The following is a 17,280-nucleotide window of genomic DNA, read 5'->3' on the forward strand; positions in this document are numbered from 1 at the left end:
TTTTTAATGGTACTACAAAAACTATAATTTTCATATATATGGCTATACTTCTTAAAGTTATATAAAATGGTTATGAAAAAAATATTTTTCTTTAAATATTGGCTATTTGAATAAATTAGAAACAAAAGCTTACATTAAGTTCGGGTAGTGGAGAGAATTTCCATGTGCATGTTTCCTTTCTCCGATAGGGTTGCCAAGTTGTGATTATATACACTCAAAACGCAGAGGCCACTAAAGTCAATTTTTATTTTATTTTATTTCGTGAAAATTATTGTGTTTTAGTAAAATTTTCTGAATTTTGTAAATTTTACTAGAAATTCCTTCATTTGGAATTTCTTATTGTAACATAGATATTTTTAAAAATGCTTACTCTATTATTTTCTTGAAATTTTTAAATTTCTTTTTTTAATTATCTCTAATAATTTTTCTTGAATTTCTTCAAAAATATTTATTTATTTGTATAATAAAGTCATTGGAAATATAGTTTAGTTAAAAAGTGTACTGTATTTTAAGTGAAGTCCATTGATAATTTTTTTCGAAAATTTCTCGCATTTCTCACTGCTCCAAAAATCAAGCTGGATTTTGACTAATTTGGTCAATTATTTAATTAAAGCAATTTGAAAAGCTTTGGAGTAGAATATGGGTAAAACAAGCCTATAAATGAAATAAATAAATCTCGTTTTGCTTAATTGAAAAATTTATTGATTAAATTTAAATTGAACTTAATTATAAAAATTAATTGAAGAAACTAATTTCGTAATGAAATTAATTAATTTTTCAATTGAAACTTATATTCTCTTAATTGAAACAGAATCAAATAAAAATGTAATTGAAGCGAAAAATATGTTTTTTCTGTGTTTAAAAAAAAAAAAATTATTTATATATGTATATTCGATTAATGAAATATGATTAAAACTTTTTTCAGCCATATATTTAAATTATAGTTTTGTTTAATTAATAAAAATTAAAAAAAAATTACTAAACAACTTATCTTATATCTCCAGTCGTTAAACATCAGCCAATAACCTCAATCTTAACAAATAGGCTGATCTGGGAAATTGTCCCCGGGTCTATTGATGCTGTGTATTGCATTTTAAAAACCAAAATAAAAAATTTTGAATAGCCTGTGTCGTGCCAATAAATAAAATTCTGAATCATTCCAATGAAGATCAAAATAATAAATTATTTTTAACTGGTACCTTATAAGAAATTTATAATGTTAAAGCATATACATGTGCTATTAGTTTTTAGGGAAAATCGTATAAGCAAGGGCTAATTGAGAAGTTAAGTTTCTATGTATTTCTTGGATTCTGGCCAGATTTTTAGTTTAAATTCAATTAAAACTTAAATTAATGCATAGAGGGCTTGTAATATGGAGCGAACAAATCTCGATCATAGCTGCAAGATCTATGGAGTAAAGAATATAAAGAATTAAATCAAAATTAAATATAATTTATTTAAATCACTATAGACTAAATTTAAATTAATTTAATTTAAATTTAATAAAACGAAGTTTAAAATATTTGTGAATTTAATTGTATTTAAATTAAATACAAATTTTAAATTTAATTTGCGACTAACATCTTGCTAGTCAAAATATTGCTACAAGATCTGTGAAGTAAACAAAAAAATAAAAATTAAATTTAATAAGTTAAGTTAACTTTAAATTTAATTAAAATTAAATTAAAATTTAAGTTTCTTGTATTTCTTGGATTATGTTCAGATTTTTAATTTAAATTCAATTAAAACTTAAATTAATGCATAGAGGATTTGTAAAATGGAGCGAACAAATTTCGATCATAGCTGCAAGATCTATGGAGTAAAGAATATAAAGAATTAACTTTAAATTAAATATAATTTATTTAAATTATTATAGACTAAATTTAAATTAATTAATTTAAATTTATTAAAACGAAGTTTAAAATAATTGTGAATTTAATTGTATTTAAATTAAATACAAATTTTAAATTTAATTTGCGACTAACATCTTATTAGTCAAAATATTGATACATGATCTGTGAAGCAAAAAAAAAATAAAAATTAAATTTAATAAGTTAAGTTAACTTTAAATTTAATTAAAATTAAATTAAAATTTAAGTTTCTTGTATTTCTTGGATTATGTCCAGATTTTTAGTTTAAATTCAATTAAAACTTAAATTAATGCATAGAGGATTTGTAAAATGGAGCGAACAAATTTCGATCATAGCTGCAAGATCTATGGAGTAAAGAATATAAAGAATTAACTTTAAATTAAATATAATTTATTTAAATTACTATAGACTAAATTTAAATTAATTAATTTAAATTTAATTAAAATTAAATTAATATTGGTTTAAATAAATTTAAATTTAAATTTTAATGAAGTTTAAATTTATTTTGAATTTAAATTAATTTTAAATTTACTTTAAATTAAATACAAATTTTAATTACGTTTAGGTTAAAGTGGCAGCCCGATTTATTTTCAGGCTCTCTCAGACGATTCAGTCCATTCTGATGATTACGTTTAAGTTTATTTTAAATGACTAACATATTGACAACATAGCTTCAAGATCTATGGAGCAAGGACAATTAAGTCGTAAATGCAATTAATTTTAAATTTTAAATTAATTAAATTTAAAATTAATCTATATAAAATTCAAAGTATGTTTGTTTATTTGTTTGTTTGTATGTTTCGGGTAAGCTCGGAAACGGCTGAACCGATTTACTGGAAACTTTCAGAGATCATAAGGCACGCTCATGTTGTAAAAATAGGGTACCTCATTTTTTTTGACACCTGGTAGCGGAGGGGGACCTCCCCTTTGTCCGAATTATTTTAAAGTACAGTGAAAAAAGTAAAATTCTCTACATTACCTGAGATTTACAGAGAACATGGGCTCAGGTTATGAAATTAATATGGGGTACCTGGTGTGTTCATATGTGGTGGGGGAGGGAGACATCCCCCTTGCCCAACTTTTTGAAACTTGGAACGAAATTATCCGATTTGCTTAACATTTTCAGGGAATGTGTAAGGCGTCAAGATAAAGAGCGGCTACTTTATGTTTCGAGGGGACCTCCCCTTTGCCCGACTTTTTTTTAAAGAAAACAAAACTAAAGTCCTCCGAATGAAATTTTATGGAAAAACAGGGTGAGGTTATGAAATTTATATCAGGTTCCTGATTTTTTAAATCTTGGTCGGGAAAAAATAAAAGGGCATAGGGAGACATCCGCTTCTCCTTAAATACATACAGAGAAACAATTAAACTTTTCCAATTTACTTGAAATTTACAGAGGACGTGGGGAGAGCTTATGCAATTAATATTGGATACTTGATTTTGTGATATTTGGACGGGAGAGGGCCGCCCCTTGCCCTGCTTTTCGAAAATTGTGCTGATAATTTGCTTGACATTTCTAAATTGTGAGTTAGTCCATACGTGGTATATATCAGTGTTGGGCGTTATTCAATAAATTTTTATTCAAATAACAAATAATTTTTTATTCGTTATTTTTCATTTGGAATTTTTTGAAATCAAATTTCAACTATTATCTGTTTATTTGTGTCACAAATAATTATTCGTCATTCGTTAGTTGTTATTTGTCATACAAATAATAATTTTTTTGAATCGAAAAAAATAAATTGAATTTATTGAATTCTTCTGATAAAATAATCTTTTTTTGAGGAGCGATAATTGTCTTTATAACTAGGAATGGAACCGGAAGGTACAACATCCAAAAATAGTGATTAAAGTGAATCTGGTTTTTCCATATTTGATGGAAAATTCTACAAAATTTTAAAAGACGGAGTAAAGAATATCAGTGCTGTGTGCGTGAAATGCGAGGCTGATTTTGTTAAGATAAAAGGAGAGAAAAATTCAACATCAAACTTCATATTTCAAATTAAGAGGCGACATGGTAAGGATGCGTTTGAAGAGTACCAGAGCTATAAACGCCTAAAACGTTCTCAAGCGAAGGAGGTAATGCGAAAAAAATTCTTTTTCACATACGTGTATTATTTGAAATTTTATTTGAAACTATCGAATAACAAATAAAAAGATAACAAATAAATTGAAGTTATTTGTTTTCACAAATAAACGAATAAAAAAATTATTTGTTATTCCAAATAAACACAAAACGGAATTTATTCGTTATTTAGAATAAATTTTGCCCAACACTGGTATATATTCGACAAAAAAGGTATGTGTAGGTAAGTCTACAAATAATTACGAATCGATATGGACTTTTGCACGGTACGTAGGGAGCCAGAATTAAAATATGGGGGTCGCTTATAAGGGGGCTATATACAATTATGAACTTGATATGGAAATTTTCTGTGTGATTGGGGATCGATTTATCTGAGGGCTATATATAACTATAGACCGATATGGACCTAGTTGTTAACATGGTTGTTAACGGCTACATACTAGCACAATGTACCAAATTTCAACTGACTCGGATGAAATTTGCTCCTCCAACAGGCTCCAAAACCAAATCTCGGGATCGGTTTATATGGGGGCTATATATGATTATGGACTGATATGGACCACTTTTGGCATAGTTGTTAAATATCATATACTATCACCACGTACCAAATTTCAGCCAGATCGGATGAATTTTGCTTCTCCAAAATGCACCGGAGGTCAAATCTGGGGATCGGTTTATATGGGGATTACATATAATTATGGACTGATATGAACCAATTCCTGCATTGGTTGTTGGATTCCATATAATAACATCACGTACCAAATTTCAACCGAATCGGATGAATTTTGCTCTTCCAAGGGGCTCCGGAGGTCAAATCTGGGGATCGGTTTATATGAGGCCTATATATAATTATTGACCGATGTGGACCTATTTTTGCATAGTTGTTAGAGACCATATACTAACACCATGTACCAAATTTCAGCCGGATCGGATGAAATTTTCTTCTCTTAGAGGCTCCGCAAGCCAAATCTGGGGATCGGTTTATATGGGGGCTATACGTAAAAGTGGACCGATATGAACCAATTTTTGCATGGTTGTTAGAGACCATATACTAATACCATGTACCAAATGTCAGACGGATCGGATGAAATTTGCTTCGTTTAGATCAATCGCAAGCCAAATTTGGGGGTCCTTTTATATGGGGGCTATACGTAAAAGTGGACCGATATGGCCCATTTGCAATACCATCCGACCTACATCAATAACAACTACTTGTGCCAAGTTTCAAGTCGATAGCTTGTTTCGTTCGGAAGTTAGCGTGATTTCAACAGACGGATGGACGGACGGACGGACGGACATGCTCAGATTGACTCAGAATTTCACCACGACCCAGAATATATATACTTTATGGGGTCTTAGAGCAATATTTCGATGTGTTACAAACGGAATGACAAAGTTAATATACCCCCATCCTATGGTGGAGGGTATAAAAACTTTGAACTTGTCTCCTGTAAAATCAACTTTTTAGACTTAGCGTACATTGGAATGAAGACATCGATATATCTACAAGATCTGTAGAGTAACGAATATTGAAAATTTAATTTAAGTTAAATTTAATAATTTAAAAACAAATTAAATTAATTTAAAATAATTTAATGCAAATTTAAATGAAATGAAGTTTGAATTTTAATTTAAACTTAAATTGAATACAAATTTTAATTACGTCCAAATTTAAATAGATTTTATTAACTTAAATTTAAGTTACATTAAATTAATTTAAATTTGAATTATTACTTTCAATTTAAATTTAATTTAAATCTCATTTAACTTAAATTTACATTAAATTAATTTTTTTTTAATTTAAATTTTTATTATTTGTTACTCCATAGATCTTGTAGATAAAGGAAGTTTACATTATGTTTGAATTTAAATTAATTAATAAATTTAATTAAATACAAAATTTTAATTGCATATAAATTTAAATTTAGTTTAAATAATTAACATCTTGACCATATCTTCATGATTTAGGGTAAGAGTAAGGAATATCAAAATTAATTTAAATTTAAGTTAAATTAAATTAAAATTAATTTAATTAATATTTATATTGATTAAATTTAAATTAGTTTAATGTAAATCAAAATTAAAATTAAATTAAGTTAAGTTTGAATTTAATTTACTTTTATTTTAAGTTTTATTTAAAATGATTATAAGTTTTAATTATGTATTTATTTAAATTTAATATAAATGATTAACATTTTGAGTAATGAATATAAAAACTTAATTTAAAATTAAATTTAAATTAATTAGTGAAATGAAAATTTAAATTAAATAAAGTTTGAATTTAATTTTGTTTAAATTAAATACAAATATTAACTACGTATAAATTTAAATTTCATTTAAATGATTAACATCTTGATCATAGAAGAGCATAGCTATAAGATGGTGTAAGAAATATCAAAAATTAAATTTATTTAATTAAATTTAATTACATTTAAATCAATATTGATTAAATTGCAATTAATTTATTTACGATTTAAATTAAATTTAATTTGAATTAATTTAGAATTTAACCCTCTCATGCCCAATGTAGCCTATAGGAATATTGTGCCTATATGCTTCTAAGTCCCGTTATTTTGATATGTTCGGCATGTGATTTTTTGCATTATGTAACGAACCAGGATAGCAAGGACTTTGATTTTTTTCATTTCATGTGTGAGTCAACACTAACATATATAGCGCATAAAAAATTTTAGACCCGTGCATTTTAATTCGGGCATGAGAGGGTTAATTTAAATTCAATTTAAATTAATTTTAAATTCAATTTAAATTAAACTCAAATTGAATTTGTCATATATTCATCTCGCCTGCGTTATGACTTCAACTTCTCATAACTCTTCTACGATTTCAAATATTTATAAAAACAACTTAGTATTTTAAATAAAAACTTAACATGCTTCAACTATGTTAAGTCTAGCATTGTTATTAAATTTACATTTATAATGTAAAACCTACATGAGTATATACTTAAAGTTATCTCATTCAAAACAAAAAAAAAATAATCTTAAAAATTTCCCATTACAAAAGAATGTTAAACCAATGCAAAAAGAATGTATTTTTATTTATTGTTAAGGAAAACTAAACACAAACACTCACACAACAACAAATGTATATCAGTATTACAACAAATGTTAACATTTTATAAGAATACAATTAAATTTAAGAAATTGGAATTTAGTATATAAGTCATTGATTTATACGAATAGGATTTTTATTTTATAATTTTTTGATTTAAATAAATTAGTGTATATTGCCATTTATATAACGAAGCAAAGCAAAAATATTAATTATTCTTTGTAAATCATTTTCGCTGAGCTTTTATTTATACAGAAAAAATATCTCCAACTACAATTTAAATTTATTTTTGATAATATTCCATACATATTTAATTTATTTTTGAAAAATATTTAATAATTTCCACAAATTTTTAATGAAACCTAACATAAATCACAAAAATAATTAAAATTGGAGATCGATACTATTATTCCCGGGCAAACTCGAGGCCCACTAAAACCCTATTAAACTTTTTTCAATAGAATCAAGAAATATTATTTTCGGGAAAAATGAATAAAATGTATATGTAAATTTTCATATAAAAACAAACAAAAACAATTACATCTAGTAAGTTCGGCCGGGCCGAATCTTAAATACCCACCACCATGAATCAAATATAATTGTTTCCTTTGCAAATTTCAGGGGGGTTTGATGACAGATATTTTCCCAAACAGATCAGTTCAACCAGTACGCTTCCCACAGATAAATGTAAAGATTTTACCTACGAAGACTGGATCAGAACATGGAAGGATACCCACAGTATTCAGCACCTTTAATTGTAGTTCTAGAATCTAGACCCCAAATCGGAGGGCCGGTTTATAAGAGGGCTATATCAAAAGCTGTACCCATACTCAATATATTCGGCACACATCTTATGGTCCTAGAATACCTCTAGATTTCCAATTTCAGGCAAATTGGATAAAAACTACGGTTTCTAGAAGCCCAAGAAGTAAAATTGGGAGATCGTCTATATGGGAGCTATATCAAAACATGGACCAATACACGCCATTTTCGGCTTTCATATTTAAGGTCCTAAAATACCTGTAAATTTCTCATTTCAGGCAAATTAGATAAAAACTACGGATTCTAGAAGCCTATGTTAAAAAATAAAATCATTTCTTGCACACCTATTTGTATTCCTAAAAACCTTCAGATTTTCGATTTCAAGCAAAGTGGATAACAATTACGATTTCTAGAAGCCCACAAAGTAATATCGGGAGATCGGTCTATCTGATGGCTATATCAAAACATGGACCTATACTCACCATTTTCGGCATACCTTTTTATGGTCTTAAAATACCTCTAGATTTCCAATTTGAGGCAAGTTGGATAAAAACTACGGTTTCTATAAGCGCAAGAATAAAATCTGGAGATCGGTCTATATGAGGGCTATATAAAAACATGGTCCGATACTCATCATTTTTAGCACACCTCTTTAGGGTTTTAAAATACCTCTAGATTTCTAATTTCAGGCAAATTGGATAAAAACTACAGATTTTAGACGCCCAAGAAGTAAAAACTGGAGATCGGTCTATATGGGGGATATACCATAACCTGGACCGATACTCACCATTTTTAGCACACCTCTTTATGGTCCTAAAATACCTCTAGATTTCAAATTTCAACCAAATTGGATAATAACTACGGATTCTAGAAGCCCAAGAAGTAAAATCGGGAAATCGGTCTATATGGGGGCTATACCTAAACATCAACCGATAGTCACCATTTTTGGCACACCTCTTTATGGTGCTAAAACACCTCTAGATTTCCAATTTCAGGCGAATTGGATATAAACTATCGATTCTAGAAGCCCCAGCAATATAATCGGGAGATCGGTCTATATGGGGGCTATACCAAAACATGGACCGATAATCACCACTTTTGGCACACCTTTTTGTGGTCCTAAAATACCTCTGGATCTCCAATTTCAGGCAAATTGGATAGAAACTAAGGTTTTTATAAGCCCAAGACCCCAAATCGGGAGGTCGGTTTATATGGGGACTATATCAAAACTTGGACCGATATAGCCCATCTTCGAACTCGACCTGCCTGCACACAAAAGACGAGTTTGTGCGAAATTTCAGCACGATTGCTTTATTATTGAAGACTGTAGCGTGATTACAACAGACAGACAGACGGACAGCCAGACAGACGGACATGCTATATCGTCTTAGAATTTCTCCCTGATCAAGAATATATATTCTATATGTAGTCCGAAATCGATATTTCGATGTGTTACAAATGGACTGACAAACTTATTATACCCCCGTCACCATTCTATGGTGGTGGGTATAAAAATGTCAGGACAGTGAAATGTGTTAAGTAACACAAATTTTTTAAATTTTGTTCTACAGGCTGGTCACCTTGCGCCTAAAGTGCTATATTACACGATTGCAAAGATTACTGTAAGGGTTCAAAGAGATTTTGTAATAAGAGAGAATAGGTTGGCCAATTGAGAACTAAATATGACCGCCTGAAAGTATGCAAGAATTTCGATGACAATTTTTGGAAACAAGCAACCAGAAGTTCACAAGCCCTATGGGAAATTGGGGCAAATTGCCACTGAACTTGTACTTGTGATCCAGTTAGTTGCAATTTTTAAATAGTCGTAATTTATTTATTTCCGTACTCGCTTGATATTAAAATCTTAGATCCATTAAAATATTAATATCGAGCATTTTTACATTTACGGCCATTTTCATGTCGCTCCGTTAGGCTTTAACTGCCAGTTAACATACATTACATTGCAAATATCTTCTCTCCGGTTAACTTTAACTGAACATTTTTCAGTTGTTACGATCTTAACTGGCATATGGAATGTATAAACAAGATGACAGATAATGTTCATAGTGCGGTTTAAAAATTCGTTAGCTAACGTAGCACTAACGGAGCTTCATGAAAATGGGGGTTAGAGAAATAAAATTATCAGAATAACCTATTGTTCGACATATTTCAAAAGTTTTTTTTTCATTTCGGTTTCGATTGGGATGGCCAAATTAAAACAGATTTCTAAGAGTTTGTCCGAGACTGGTTCCAGGGGGCCTGTCTATGGGGTGCGCCTGCTAAATTGTCCCAGGACGTGTCCTTTGAGATGAGTCCAAGACGCGTCCTAAAATGTAAATTTACCCCGTCAATGACAAACCCATGTTAAAGTGACCGGTCGGTCCCTTCCATACGTTTTGACCAGAACTGGGACTGGTCCATACACACCAGGGACTAGTCCTGTACCTGTACCATTTCCCGTAGGCTGGATAATCCTTTGTTGGAATAAAAGAAAAGTTTGAAAGTCTCGTTGTTTTCAAATTAGATTTAAATAAACCAAACAATCGTTTAATCTCCATTTAAACGAAAATCAATCCTTTAAATTAACTGTTCATTGGAGAACAGAAAATTTTCGTTGCATATTTTCAGGTGTCACAATTGTCTGCTTGATAATAGAGGTGTGCACGTGTAACGAAATTGTCGCAACGTCGTAAGTGTGCGTGATTAACAAACCAAATGCCGTGCGTGAGTCACAAAAAAAATTTCTTCGTGAGTGTGCGTGAGTAACGAAATTCGGAAAAATACGCATAATCCCACCCTCGGACATAAAACGCTTACGAGTTGAATTCATTTACAATATTAGTCACACCTGGGATGATAAGAGTTTAATAACTCTCACGATGTTAATTATGCTCATAGTTTCAGACACGTCGCTAAGGTAAATTACTCATAAAATTTTTCGTGAGTCACGACTAGAATGATCAAAACCGGTCGGTGAAAACCGGTGGGCCGGTTTTTCGTTTTGCACCGATTATCGGTTTTGTATAAAATCCCAGTGTTTTTAATATCATAAAAACCGGTTTTCGGTTTTTTATTTTCAGTGTAAACTGAAATAAGAAAACATCCCGAATGCATTTTCTGCGCTTCCAACTTGTTTCTGAACACTTCCAACATAGTATTATTCCAAGATGTGAAATAAAATACGTCGGTTTTCTAAAGAATTCCCAGAGATATTTCAATGAAATATAAGCAAATCGCGTTTGTTCAATTGGGAGCGTATATTTTGTCAACAAAATCACAAAAAGCAAATGAAACCAAAAAATAAATATTTTCCCAAGGAATTTAATTTTTACATTAAAAATATTGAAGTATTTTTCCTTCATTTATATTAAATTATGCATTTTAGATACTTTTGGGAAAAAAACCGGTTGGACCGGTTATGCCGGTTATTTAATTTTTAAAACACCGCCCACCGGACTTTCAAAAAACCGGGTTTTTGACAGAGGTGTGCACGTGACACAAAATTGGCGTGACTCACGAACATTTTCGTGATTCGTGCGTGAGTCGTGAGTCACGCTCATGACAACAGCGTGAGTGTGCGTGAGCGTGGTTAACAAACCAAAATGTCGTGCGTGAGCGTGAGCCACGAAAATAATATCTTCGTGAGTTTAATAACTCTCACGATGTTAATTATGCTCATAGTTTCAGACACGTCGCTAAGGTAAATTACTCATAAAATTTTTCGTGAGTCACGACTAGAATGATCAAAACCGGTCGGTGAAAACCGGTGGGCCGGTTTTTCGTTTTGCACCGATTATCGGTTTTGTATAAAATCCCAGTGTTTTTAATATCATAAAAACCGGTTTTCGGTTTTTTATTTTCAGTGTAAACTGAAATAAGAAAACATCCCGAATATATTTTCTGCGCTTTCAACTTGTTTCTGAACACTTCCAACCAAGGCCGTAGCCTGGATTTTAATTCGGGGGGGGGGGTTCAACTTTAAAAAAAAACAAGTATATACGGCCGTAAGTTCGGCCAGGCCGAAGCTTATGTACCCTCCATCATGGATTGCGTAAAAACTTCATCTGCCATCCACAATCGAATTACTTAAGTTGCGCTTGCCGATGGCAAGGTATCTTAAAACCTCCTAACACCATCTTCTAAATTGTATGTAAGTCCATACGTGGTATATATTAAATCAAAAAAGATCGATCCAATACGTATATAATTCAGTTTGACAAAGTAGACATAAAATTTTGACAAAATTTTCTACAGAAATAAAATGTTAACAAAATTTTCTATAGAAATAAAATCTTGGTAGATTATTTTTGGCTCGAGTGGCAACCATGATTATGAACCGAATAAAATTTGAACATTTTTTGAACAAATTTTCTATAGAAAGAAAATTTTGACAAAATTTTCTATAGAAATAAAATTTTGACAATGATGAAAATTTTATTATGAACCGAATAAAATTTTAACAAAATTTTCTCTAGAAATAAAATAAAATTTTGGTAGATTATTTTTGGCTCTAGTGGCAACCATGATTATGAACCGATATGGACCAATTTTTGTGTGATTGGACCAATTTTGGTGTGGTTGTTAGCGACCATATACTAACACCACGTGCCTAATTTGAACCGGATCGGATGAATTTTGCTCCTCCAAGAGGCTCCGGAGGTCAAATCTGGAGAATGTTTTATATGGGGGCTATCTATAATTAAAGATCATATACTAACACCATGTTCCAAATTACAACCGGATTGGATGAAATTTGCTTCTCTTGGAGACTTCGCAAGCCAAATCTGGGGATCGGTTTATATGGGGGCTATATATAATTATGAACCGATATGGACCAATTTTTGCATGGCTGTTAGAGACCATATACCAATATCATGTACCAAATTGCAGGCGGATCGGATGAAATTTGCTTCTCTTTGAGGCTCCGCAATCCAAATCTGGGGATCGGTTTATATGGGCGCCATATATAATTATGGACCGATGTGGACCAATTTTTGCACGGTTGTTAGAGGCCATATACCAATACCATGTACCAAATTTCAGCCGGATCGGATGCAATTTGCTCCTCTTTGAGGCTCCGCAAGCCAAATCTGGGGATCGGTTTATATGGGGGCTATATATAATTATGGACCGATGTGGACTAATTTTTGCATGATTGTTAGAGACCATATACCAACATCATGTACCAAATTTCAGCAGGATCGGATGAAATTTGCTTCTCTTTGAGGCTCCGGAAGCCAAATCTGGGGATCGGTTTATATGGGGGCTATATATAATTATACACCGATGTGGACTAATTTTTGCATGATTGTTAGAACCCATATACCAACACCATGTACAAAATTTCAGCCGGATCAGATGAAATACGCTTCTCTTAGAGGCTCCACAAGCCAAATCTGGGGATCGGTTTATATGGGGGCTATATATAATTAAGGACTGATATGGACCAATTTTTGCATGGTTGTTAGAGACCATATACCAACATCATGTACCAAATTTCAGCCGGATCGGATGAAATTTTCTTCTCTTTGAGGCTCCGCAAGACAAATCTGGGGATCGGTTTATATGGGGGCTATATATAATTATGAACCGATGTGAACCAATTTTTGCATGGTTGTTAGAGACCATATACCAACACCATGTACCAAATTTCAGCCGGATCGGATGAAATTTGCTTCTCTTTTAGGCTCCGCAAGCCAAATCTGGGGATCGGTTTATATGGGGGCTATATATAATTATGGACCGATGTGGACCAATTTTTGCATGGTTGTTAAAGACCATATACCAACACCATATACCAAATTTTAGCCGGATCGGATGAAATATTCTTCTGTTAGAGGCTCCACAAGCCAAATCTGAGGGTCCCTTTATATGGGGGCTATACGTAAAAGTGGACCGATATGGCCCATTTTCAATACCATCCGACCTACATCGATAACAACTACTTGTGCCAAGTTTCAAGTCGATAGCTTGTTTCGTTCGGAAGTTAGCGTGATTTCAACAGATAGTAACAGATAATAAGTTTGTCATTCCGTTTGTAACACATCGAAATATCGATTTCCGACTATATAATGTATATATATTCTTGATCAGGGAGAAATTCTAAGACGATATAACGATGTCCGTCTGTCTGTCTGTCTGCCTGTCTGTTGTAATCACGCTACAGTCTTCAATAATGAAGCAATCGTACTGAAATTTTGCACAAACTCGTCTTTTGTCTGCAGGCAGGTCAAGTTCGAAGATGGGCTATATCGGTCCATGTTTTGGTATGGTCCCCATATAAAACGACCTCCCGATTTGGGGTCTTGGGCTTATAGAAACCGTAGTTTTTATCCAATTTGTCCGAAATTGGAAATCTAGAGGTATTATAGGACCATAAAGAGGTCTGCCGAAAATGGTGAGTATCGGTCCATATTTTGGTATAGCCCCCATATAGACCGATTTCCCGATTTTACTTCTTGGGCTTCTAGAATCCGAAGTTTTTATCCTATTTGACTGAAATTGGAAATCTAGAGGTATTTTCGGGTCATAAAGAGGTGTGCCGAAAACGGTGAATACCGGTCCATATTTTAGTATAGCCCCCATAAGAACGATCTCCCGATTTATCTCCTTGGGTTTCCAGAAACCGTAGTTTGCCTGAAATTGTAAATATTCTGGTATTTTAGGCTCACAAAAACGTGTATCGGATTAAGTTTTTATCGGTCCATTTGGTAATGCCTCCATATAGACCGACTTCACTTCTTGAGGGTGTAGAAGGCACACTGATCATGAAAATAGCTTGAAACTCAATGTAAAATTTCCAGATTTTACCTCTACAGATTTAAGATTTCAAATCAAGACTTTATTTTATAATTTTCTTGCACACTTACAAGAGATGTTAATGATTCCTCTAAAATGGTTCAAAAATGGTTCTTATAAATCCAGAATCTGATATAAATCTTTAAATTTATCTTCGGGAATATCCTCAAGTCCTCAAGCCCTCCTGAAATTTCAAAGGAAACCCTAATATTTGGTTCATGGTGGTGGGTATTTAAGATTCGGCCCGGCCGAACTTAGTGCTGTATATACTTGTTGTAATATTAAATTGAGCCGACGGGCTTTTTGGGCAGCAAATAAATCAATGATTTCTTCAGTCGGCACATTTATTCGGCGATGAACCGGCATTAATGCCAATCCTTTGAGTCTACTCTCGCTAGCCGAATTTCTAAGATACGTCTTTAATCTCTTCATTGTTGAAAATGAACGTTCGGATGAGCACGTAGTAACTGCAGGGATAGAAAATGCAGTACTATAGTACCCCCGCGAATGATTTAGTACCTTTTGTGTAGACATTTTTGAGTCGATATCAGATTTATGGTACAATAGCATTGACAAAATATTTTAATATTTTGAGAAAGTCTTTATCAACCTTATTTGCTAATAGTCTTTTACAAATATGGCAAAACAGACAAGTTCATTTGGGAAGAAAATCTCGATTTTGTAAAAGACATAGTCAAAAACAGGATTTTATTGAACTTCAAGAAAGTTTTAGTCGAAAAAAAGAATGCGATTCTATATTATCGATTTTTTATTTCGGTAGAAATAGTTGTCAACATTTTATTTCTATATAGAGTTTTTGAAAAATTTTATTTTTATAGAAAATTTTGTAAAAATTTTATTTCTATAGGAAATTTTTGCAAAATTTTATTTCTATAGAAAATTTTGTCAAAATTTTATTTTCTTTAAAATTCAGTCTCTTGACTATAATCTTCCAGTGAAATTTTTGTTGAAATTTAGTAAAAAGTACCTTTCCGCTCAAAAAATACCTTTTTTGTACTTTCTTAAAAATTGTTTTTCCATCCCTAAGTAACTGGCAAAGTGACCAAAATTTTTAAAAGAATATGCACGTTTGGAAAAATCTCTTTATTGCTTCCATCGCTGAATTTGGCAGGTTCTTTTCGCAGGTTTTGCGCCATTTCATTTACACATGTGTGTTTGGCTGTTTCGTTGTTGTTGCTATGGCTAAACAAAGCGAGTCATGTTCACAAAAAGAACAACAAACACACATAAAAAGCAGAAATACATTTTCCAAAAATAAAATTTGTGGTGCGAGAACAAAAATAATTTGTTTTTTTCGACCGTCGTTTGACGGGCTTTTCAACTAGTATTCTATGATTTGTGCAAGTTTTATAGGTAAGCGTTTTTCAAAATAAAACCTCCAGCTTTTCTTCAACATCTTCGATAAGATTTTTCTATGCAGCTAAAAGTATATATTTATTTATATAAAAATATTCATTCATTTCGGGGGGGGGGGTTTGATCCCCCTCATCCCCCCCCCCCTGAATACGGCCTTGCTTCCAACATAGTATTATTCCAAGATGTGAAATAAAATACGTCGGTTTTCTAAAGAATTCCCAGAGATATTTCAATGAAATATAAGCAAATCGCGTTTGTTCAATTGGGAGCGTATATTTTGTCAACAAAATCACAAAAAGCAAATGAAACCAAAAAATAAATATTTTCCCAAGGAATTTAATTTTTACATTAAAAATATTGAAGTATTTTTCCTTCATTTATATTAAATTATGCATTTTAGATACTTTTGGGAAAAAACCGGTTGGACCGGTTATGCCGGTTATTTAATTTTTAAAACACCGCCCACCGGACTTTCAAAAAACCGGGTTTTTGACAGAGGTGTGCACGTGACACAAAATTGGCGTGACTCACGAAAATTTTCGTGATTCGTGCGTGAGTCGTGAGTCACGCTCATGACAACAGCGTGAGTGTGCGTGAGCGTGGTTAACAAACCAAAATGTCGTGCGTGAGCGTGAGTCACGAAAATAATATCTTCGTGAGTGTGCGTAAGTAACGAATTACACTCACGAAAATATCCATGCTCACCAATATAAAACGCTTAAGAGTTAAATGCAATTACAATTTTAGTGACACCTGGGATGTTAAGAGTTTAATAACACTCTGGAATTTAATAATGCTCAAGTTTTCAGACACTTCGGTAAGGTAAATTAATCATAAAATTATTCGTGAGTCACGATATTTTTCGTGAGTCACGGTATTTTTCGTGAGTCACGACGTTTTCGTGCGTGAGTACAAATTTTCTTTTCGTGAGTCTGCGTGAGCGTGAATCCTAACAAAAAATATCGTGCGTGAGTATGATTTTTCAATCGTGAGTGTGCGTGAGCGTGAGTAGTTTTTGATCACTCTAGTCACGACATTTTTCGTAAGTCATGACATTTTTCGTGAGTTACGGTATTTCTAAGTATCACAATGGACTGTATAGTCTAAGTGAGCCTGAATCTTAATCGGGCTGCCACTTTAACCGGTATTTTTCGTAAGCCACGACATTTTCGTGCGTGACTACAAATTTTCTTTTCGTGAGTGTGCGTGAGTCCTACCAAACAATATCGTGCGTTAGTAAGATTTTTCCGTCGTGAGTGTACGAGAGCGTGAGTAAAATATTACTTACGTGCACACCTCTACTTCATAACACTA

The 17,280-nt window shown here is 32.1% G+C and overlaps 1 protein-coding gene across 1 annotated transcript in view; it reads left to right on the forward strand.

Annotated features, from left to right (window-relative positions):
* The first annotated feature begins 3,683 nt into the window (after nucleotides 1–3,683).
* Nucleotides 3,684–17,280, forward strand: part of LOC142230817 (uncharacterized) — a 31,877-nt gene continuing 18,280 nt past the window's right edge. The window contains exons 1-6 of the mRNA XM_075301442.1: nucleotides 3,684–3,696; nucleotides 3,775–3,950; nucleotides 6,488–6,542; nucleotides 10,420–10,480; nucleotides 10,634–10,708; nucleotides 16,367–16,451. Of these exons, the coding sequence (XP_075157557.1) occupies nucleotides 3,684–3,696; nucleotides 3,775–3,950; nucleotides 6,488–6,542; nucleotides 10,420–10,480; nucleotides 10,634–10,708; nucleotides 16,367–16,451 (465 nt within the window). The remainder of the gene's footprint in view (nucleotides 3,697–3,774; nucleotides 3,951–6,487; nucleotides 6,543–10,419; nucleotides 10,481–10,633; nucleotides 10,709–16,366; nucleotides 16,452–17,280) is intronic.

This window comes from Haematobia irritans, chromosome 3, assembly GCF_050003625.1.
Source record: "Haematobia irritans isolate KBUSLIRL chromosome 3, ASM5000362v1, whole genome shotgun sequence".
Taxonomy (NCBI): Eukaryota; Metazoa; Arthropoda; class Insecta; order Diptera; family Muscidae; genus Haematobia; species Haematobia irritans.